Below are 8769 nucleotides of genomic sequence, written 5' to 3' on the forward strand. Positions count from 1 at the left end.
TCGTGGGCCTTCTGTAAAGAGATATCAGGCTGGAGAAATCGCCTAAGACCAGACAACCCCGACAACAGCATTTGATTCCTTGTACAACTTTAGATTGGTTCTCCGTCACCACACCTCGAAAATTCAGACTCCCCCCAAAACAGATACTAATATCTTCTTATCATGAATTAAGAGCGCATGTTCATCCAATATGGAAATGGTCCATGTCCCAGAGCCATATCTCAACATTAGTCAAATGAGGGTTTTTTAAATTAGTATTTTGTAGACATGTTTATCATACTACTCCTGAGAAGACTTCTGAGACTGAAGAAGCATCAGTTAGATAACAGAATTCTAATTTTGATCTCAGCTGCTATATAATTGTCTATATTCACATTTCAATAATTATACTCACAATACAAAAGTGTTGACTCCTTACATAAATCAACTGTCATTGAATTCTCAGGTTATACATCCTGTCTCATTTCCATATCTTTTGAAGTCTACGAACAAGTGATGAGTAATAATCTATATTCTCTACTTTTCTGTTGGATCTAATGGAGATAAAACCTGATCTATAAAAGACTTTTGCTTACAAAACCCATTTTGATACAATCTGATAACTCTCTCTGCATGAGGAATGATTCTCTCATAGATTATTCAAATTAATATGTTGTAAGCAATTATTAGGTGTGAGAGATCACTATAGTTTTTGCATGTGAGATGATCTCTTATAATATTGGAGTCTTACTTCAGTCATTACTTGTACAAAACCTGTGTTGCAGGACTGTAAGTATATCACTAAGAGAAGACAAGGCTCTTAGCCGTGGTGAAGCAACTGGTTTGGAAGAAGACAAGCCTGAAATCAGATCCCTGGCCCTCCAGGTTGGGGGTGAATCAGAAAAGTCACAAGCCTCTATTCAGCAAAATATATTGTTGTCAAACCCAATCAGCTGTCCTAGTTCTCTTGAGCTAAAAACATATGAAGGCGATGACTTATGGCCGTAGGGCCTGTTTGAATATGGAGGTTCTAGTTAGCACTTATTTGAGGTATCGACATTTAAAACTTCACCTATTCATAATGGATTATAACATACCTAAATATTTCTTCTTGTAACCAAAGAAAAATAATTTAAGTTAAAATAAAATCATTTTATTTATTTAATATTATTTTGTTGCCATTTTGTACATAAAGAGTATAATTAAAAAAAAAAATTTAAACAGTGAGAAAATACTAGGCTTAGCAAGCAAAAGCATGTCAGTTGTTGTCTATGTACCTCCCAACCCTGTCAAAACCTTGACCTACAATAACAAGTAAGACCATCCACCCACCAATATCTTGCCCTAGTCTATGGATTTTCACTTGTTGGGTCAGTGCTAATTACCTTTTTAGGCATTAGTTCACCATACAGTCTAATAACTTGACATGAACCACCTCTGTTGCCAAAATGGTATAACAGTGAAACTTGTCTTAACGGATACTTCTACATTACAGAAACCCCTCATAGCAGGCAATGTTATTAAGGTTCCGGCCAGCAAGAAACAAATTTAATGTATTTGAATCCCCCTACAATTGAAACCCTCCATTCTAGAAGTAGATATTGTTTTCCCCCCCCCCCCCCCCCCGCACTTTTAACTGCTTTAGAATGAACAAAAGTAATGATTACTACAAACTAACACATCCAGAATTAAATTTGTGAGTTGTTTCTTTCGAGAAAAATGAAATGAATTTTCCCTTCAATTGCTCAGAAACACTTTCCACTTATTTCATTAGGTTGTATTGACAGCACTAACAGAAATTCAATTAGTATTTAACCAGCCTTTGTATTGTGATAATGCCACCTTCATCAAAGTCAAGAAAGCTCCTTTTTTTTTTTTTTTAAAGAAAAAGTTGAAGTGATACAGAAAAACCAAATAGGGGATTCGGTTCATAACTAAGCAGCTAAATTTATAATCAGTAAAGTCCAAATGTTTGACATAATTAAAAAAAAAAAGAAATTTTAAACTTATATCAAAAAAATTCAACAAGTAAAAACTCTTTTAAATTAAATTATTTTTTTAACAAAAATACTTTAGAAATAAGATGCAATTTTTAATACACTTATATAAATGTCCTTAAATAAGAATAACATAAATTCTATCAGTCTTTTTCTTAAGGGTCTTAGGGATGCCCTCGGTCTACACAAATATCAAATATTATTTAGAAAATAATACATATTAGATTCTTAATCTGTATAAAATTCTTTTTTGTTTTCATGAAAGCAAAAATAATAAAAATTTTGATCTTAATTATAATTTTTCATCAAATGTAAAAAGATTATTTTAAAAATAAAATAAGTAGATAATGGTTTAATTACATTTTTGTATTGTCTTTAAATAAACCACTTCTTAACGGGGACTTCTGTATAACGAACGAAATCATCATCCCTATAGTTTTTCGTTATAAAGAAGTTTCATTATACTTCAATTAAATTCACCAGATGCTTGTTCAGTGATTTCACATTGCATAAATTTCTACATGCTCCACTTACACATCTTTCTCCAGACAGAGATATATTGGTTCTCTTAGTCACGTGTTATCTTTGTTTTCCTTAGGCCAAAAATTTTCGCACAATAACATTTCAAGCTGGAACTCAATATTCAATATAATGTGATAAAAGAAACAAAATCCAACCTGATACTATGAACACATGAAACTTAAAACTTTACTTAACCCGTCTACTTAATAGTCCCTCAATATTCAACTTAATATTCTGAATAATTCAGCATGCACTAAACTATGCAACATTTATTGAACTATACAATAAAATATTTCAATAGTTTACCTCACTCAGACATTCAGTTTCACAGATATACATGTCCAATAGAACTTCTAAAACGCCCAATTTAACAGATAGAGACATAGCATTAGACAATGTGTACCTATCTGATGCTATGCTTTCTAAATCTTTATCTATAATGCCAATGTACATAATTCCATCATGAATGTATGTCCTTTTGCTAGAAAAAAATAAAATAAAATACTGATAATTTTTATTTAATTCTCCAAAAAACCATAAATTACTGATGCAAATTTAAAAAAGAAATGTAAGAAAAAATAAAGCAGAAAATGTTTTAAATATGAAGTTATTCAAATAAATCAGATTATAATTAAACATAATTAGTATGGAATACATACTTTAAAAACAAAATAAGTTCATACTTAGTGCTAATGAAATGAAAACTAATATAGGACCAGAACCTTCACTAAGTATCAGCAAGGATAAGGGCAAAGACGTTGTTTATACTTGTACTTGAAGAAAACCATCCAAGATAGAGAGAATTAGTTGGCCTAACATAGCCTTCACAAAGAATTAAAGAACTTTCCTCATCGAAAACTAAGTGGTCACAGTACGAAAAAGGGCAGAACTTTGATTGATAATCAGATTACTAACAGGAAAATATAGACTCTAAAAACAGTTAAAGGATAGCTAGGTGGTAGATATTGAGGTATATCAGATTTGCAAACAAGAACTGTAAACTGTTGAAAAGAAGATTGGAGAAGAAGAAAAAAAAGATTGGAACTTTTATGCAGTACTTACTGGGCACAGATAGAATCCATGTGTATGAGGTATCCTCCATCAAATGGTTGGTCCTATTAGATTAAATTGGGAAAATGAAAAAAAAAAAAAGTTCAGAACAAAAAAATAATTTTTCATTGGTTATTTAGGAGGTCAGCCAAGAGGAACGATAAACCAATTTCCAAGACTATTACCACCACCATTAACAGTATGCCAAAAGGGATCTCGAGAATTTTTATAAAGCCTTAATTGAAATTAATAAAAGTGTTATCCTGGAAATTTAAAGGATATTAAGCAAGAGAATTAAAACTGGGCTTGCACCCAATAATGGTATTGTTTGTTAACACTTAAATCTTCTTCTTCCATGAAACTACAACTTTTAAAGGGTAAAATCTTTCGGTAATGTTATCTGGCAGTCACTATTGTGAATGATGTTGCTTTTAAATTGCATAACCAAAAAATATCATTTTGTACCATGGCAATCTTCACCCAACTCTACGTGGATTAGATCAAGAAACTTCATTAAACTCTCATAATTCACCATTCTAAAGATAAGCCCAGTCCAACATAATCTGCTAACAAGTGATTAACACAGATGCCCAAAAGTAGTGGATAACCAACAAATAAAAAAAGTTGGCATATACTTTGAACAAAGATTTTTTTTCATTCTTATTACTACAGATAAAGAATAATGTATAATCAAGAGTAGACTGAATACAAATTCTAAATGGTCCATGTAATAAAAATATATATTTTTATTTAAAAAGCCACTATAAATTACATCTATAAAATGGTGAGAGTTAGAAATTTCAAAATATTATGATGTATTTTATCTATAAAACATAATCTATCTATCTATCCATGAACAATTCTATTACTACATTAAATGGATAGGTTAAAGAAATAGAAAAATTATTCTACATTAAGGAGTATACTTAAAAGTTGGAAGTGAGTAAACTTTCAATAATTTAACAAAACATTAAAAATTAAGAGACCTTGTATACACATGATAGAGGGTGCTGTTATTAGTGGGGAAGTTATTCCAAAAAGTGAGCCTACTGGCTCCTATTTGGCAACCCCTGGCTGCTATTGGAGTTGCTATAGGAACGTTGGAAGAGCCCAAATTGAAGGTCTTCAGAAGATACAAGAGGCACTATATGGCCTACTACGTGGGCCAAAACATAGCCCGACCAAAACTCGGACCATTTGCTTCTTTAAAAATGAATTTAATGATGATAAAAAAACCCATGAATCTAAGAAATTATTTAGCATAGATAAATAATAATACTTTGTAATAATTATTTTTTTACAAAATTGGAAATATATATAGACTACTTCAAATGTAAATTTAATATTACTTAAGCATGTTATTAATAAGTGTGAGTGTAGAGGTTTGTATAAGTTCAAATGTCAACTACCTTTGATTATAAGTATAAAACATAAGCTCCATTTCTTCTTGGACAATACCAGTATGGTAACTCTTCACTTCATAAGGTTTTAGAAACTGAATTATAGAATTTTGTTCTACAGTACTGACATTCCACATAACAACTGATCCTTCTTCAAAGCAGTAAATATGTCTATTTTCAGGTGTAACTTGGTATTTTGCCACAGCATGAAGAGCACAACCCACACCTATTTATTTAAAAAATAATAATAAGTATATAATTATTAGCCCATACCAGAACTAAATTAGAAAATAGCAACCTGACTCCAATGGCTCATTACTAGTAAGTTCACTAGGTATGTACAAAGCTTGCTCTGCAAGAGCCTTTCTGAGTTTATGTAAATCATAACCCTCTGCTGTAGCATAAGCTACTACATTCCAATGCTACAAGTAAACATTTAAATTAAAATAACAATAATTTTGATATTATGACTAAATAAATAAATGTAATAACCAAAAGAAAGGAATACCATCAACCAAGAGTGGAAATTATATTTAAAAAAAGGGACATTCTTTGGTTTCTGTGCTATTTCAGTCTCTTTACATATATGCTTATCTTTTTTATTTTTTTAAGCTTGAGTGCATAATTAAAAAAATGGTCAATTTGTCACTCCTTAGCCTCAATAAAATTGGTTAAGATATAGAGTTTAACCAGGATGGCAATGAAGAGACGAGTATTTTCTTTTCTTCAATATTCACTATTAGGACCCCATTTGACTTTGATAACTGGAATTCTTAACTGATTAAGTTTTAGTTGTTCTTCATAATTCAGGACACTGATTTCAGTGAGATTGATAAAAAAAAACATTATTAAACTAATTTCATGCCCTAAACTTTACATTTAAAAAATGGAAGAATAGAATTTTCATTTCTAATTCAAATTTAAATGAAAAAGTAGTTCATGTAATGAATCTCAATTTGTCAGTTAGTTATTTCTATTTTTTATTATTTTTTTTCTTGGATTCATGAAAGTGTTTTACCCAATTAAGATAGTTCACCTATATCTATTAAAACAGCGTTTCTGTTGTTTTCTTATAAAACAAATTTGTATATAATCCATCATAAATTTATCTTACATAATATAACAAAAGTTAAATATTTTTCAACTTTCTCAGAGAAACAACAAATTGACTCATTTCCCCAACAGTCCACAATTAGTGATGGAAAAGAACCAGAAACCGGTAATCGATATTGTAGATTGCATAATATATTTTCTTTACATATAATTTAACACACTAAAACTATAAAATATTTTTAAAAGTAATTAAAATAACTAAACCATGTACCAATTAAATTATATTTTATCATGTGATGTATCCCTGTTCTATTAGCAGTATTTAAAAAAAAAATTTCAATAAATAATAAAAATGTGGCTTGTGGTTGAATTATGATGAAAACCAATCATCAAAGTCAATTTATTTAAATTACATAATTAAAATGGAGCATGCAACCAAGTTTAGGTTTTGCAAAGTTACCCTAAAGCAATCAAGTTGGGAGCCACAGATCTAGGGGCTGTTTCTGCCAAAACCCCAACATTGAGGATCAACAAGTGACAATATTCTTCTGGCTTTCTTATGGGAACTTTCTCAATAGACAGGATAACGTTCTAAAAACAATTTGTAGGGATTAATCTGAATCGTTACCGCTATCTCACCACCTCAACAATCAGGTCAATTATAGCTTTACAATATTTTAAATAAAACCACTGTGCGGGGGGACTTTTTATACATGGATAAGTAAGTATAAAATTTTTTTCTCCATGTTCCAACAGGCCAAAAAACAGGGCATTCATCAGTGACGGTAGCACCATATTCATGTTGGAAGACTGATTATAGGAAATCATAAAAGGCATTTAAAACCGGGGAGCAAATTGCTGCTGAAACCCAACAGCCTTTAGTGCTAGATGAAATGATTCTTTGTAATTGCTATTCCTACTTTTTATCAACTCTATGGGAAAAGAATCGAGAGAATGAGTTTTTAATTAAATAATAAAAAATTGAATGATATGCCATTGATTTTCTAAAAATTGGATTCATTGTGACCAAAACTCCAATTTCAATTACAGTAAAGAAACAAGGATTTCTTATATACTCCACAAAGTACTTCAGTTATTGATTGAGATAACTAATAAGGAGATGAGTTAATCAGTAAAGCAGTTATAGCTCATAGTTTTGATATGCACATGTGTACTGAATATAGTAGTATAAATTTGATTGAATCGTACACTATAAGAAATATATTTGAACTATATTCATTATAGGAATATTAAAAACACAAAATTACATTGTTTGTACTATTCTGACACTACCCACATGTAATAGATATTACGGAATTATATGTTGATCAATACTAATCTGACAATAGTTTTACCAAAAAGATGAACCCGAAGGTCATGGAAAAGTTTGCAATGAAGAGGATAGACTAGAAACACTGATTTAAAAGAAATTAAGAGGGGAAAATAAATTATAAAAGCTACATTACCCTAGCCTTATTGAGGGAAGCTCCTTCAACATATTTTCTCAACCTTGTTCTTTTCTTGACGTTATCTCCATCATCACTACATTGAGTGAATCTGGTTTTGTGAAAATTTAGTCTACTCAATTTATTACAAAAAATTAAAGGAATCAAAGATGAAAATGTATTTTCTCTTTTGAAAAAAATGTTGTTAAAGGACAAACCCTTACAGGATATAGCACATCTAGCAGCATTCATCACTATTTCTTAAAGTGAATGAAATTATTAAGATGCAGTTTATGAATATCATAACCACAAAATTGAATTTTAATAATTCAAATTTGTTTATACCGAATAGATTACTAACGAGTCGCTCAAAAGGGAGAGAACAGATGATTGAAAGACATTATTTATTAACTAAGAGAATAGATTACAGACAAGTCTACATGAATAAGACCTATAACTTGGGCCAAAACGTCACAAATTTAACAAGAAATTTCATTATACTTCTAACATCACTTATCAGTAGATAGATTCGTCTCTAATTGGTACCATCGTACCGATCTAAGTGGAATAGTACCGAACAAATTACTCATCTTATATGAACACGAGAATTGGATAGATGTTCAAGCCGAAGATCAGCGTGTGGAACGATAGTGTTAGGTTTGAACTGATAAATGTCAGAATCTTCAAAATTTAAACATTCAAAACGTGAAGTTGATGGAGTACTGAGAAAATGTTGGGAAGACTGAGAGTGCTTCATGTATATTGAGCGTGTCACTTTTTTCTTGCAGTCAAATGCCGAAAAAATAACCAAATAAGCTTCCTGTTTATTCACAATCGAAAGAAGTACAAGATGTTTATTATTCAATTTTAAAAGATTTTTACAATTTAGTGTCTCATAAACTAATGAGTGTCTGTTGGATTGTTAGGAGTATTCATGACTTAAGTCAGTTTCGAAAGTCTGACTTTTGAACTTTCAACGGGATTCTTACTGACGTGTAAGGATCCCTTTTGTATATTACCTTATCATTTATTTAATTTCATTTACTCAAATCCCTCTTAAGAATCCTTTCCATGGAGACAGCTGCATCCATAGTAGCAATTATAGCAGCCACTGACATGATGTAATTGTAATTGGAACAAAAACTGTAATGTACAATAATTCAAATGTTAATAACTAAATCTAGTAGGATATGATTTAAAAAAGAATCAGTTTGCTAATAAATGAGCCCTAAAAGAGCTATTTACGTTCAATAACTCCCGAGACTTTCTTTAAAAAACAACATTTCATACAAAATGTACTGAAAAATGAGTTGTGGTGAATTT

The 8769-nt window shown here is 30.6% G+C and overlaps 1 protein-coding gene across 3 annotated transcripts in view; it reads right to left on the reverse strand.

Annotated features, from left to right (window-relative positions):
- The window catches only part of LOC106685321 (required for meiotic nuclear division protein 1 homolog), a 27166-nt gene extending 19334 nt beyond the window's left edge, over window positions 1–7832 (reverse strand). The window contains exons 1-4 of one of the 3 annotated variants that reach the window (XM_014427915.3): window positions 7468–7832; window positions 5247–5370; window positions 4958–5174; window positions 2805–2979 (exon numbers count right to left, since the gene is read on the reverse strand). In XM_014427915.3, coding sequence (XP_014283401.1) covers window positions 2805–2979; window positions 4958–5174; window positions 5247–5370; window positions 7468–7698 — 747 coding nt within the window. In that variant the 5' untranslated portion in view covers window positions 7699–7832. The remainder of the gene's footprint in view (window positions 1–2804; window positions 2980–4957; window positions 5175–5246; window positions 5371–7467) is intronic. The other 2 variants (XM_014427916.3, XM_014427917.3) reach the window with 2 other exon arrangements.
- Between the last annotated feature and the right edge of the window lie 937 nt (window positions 7833–8769).

The sequence above is a fragment of the Halyomorpha halys genome, unplaced genomic scaffold, assembly GCF_000696795.3.
Source record: "Halyomorpha halys isolate HHAL.00 unplaced genomic scaffold, Hhal_1.1 Scaffold680.1, whole genome shotgun sequence".
NCBI classification, from domain to species: domain Eukaryota; kingdom Metazoa; phylum Arthropoda; class Insecta; order Hemiptera; family Pentatomidae; genus Halyomorpha; species Halyomorpha halys.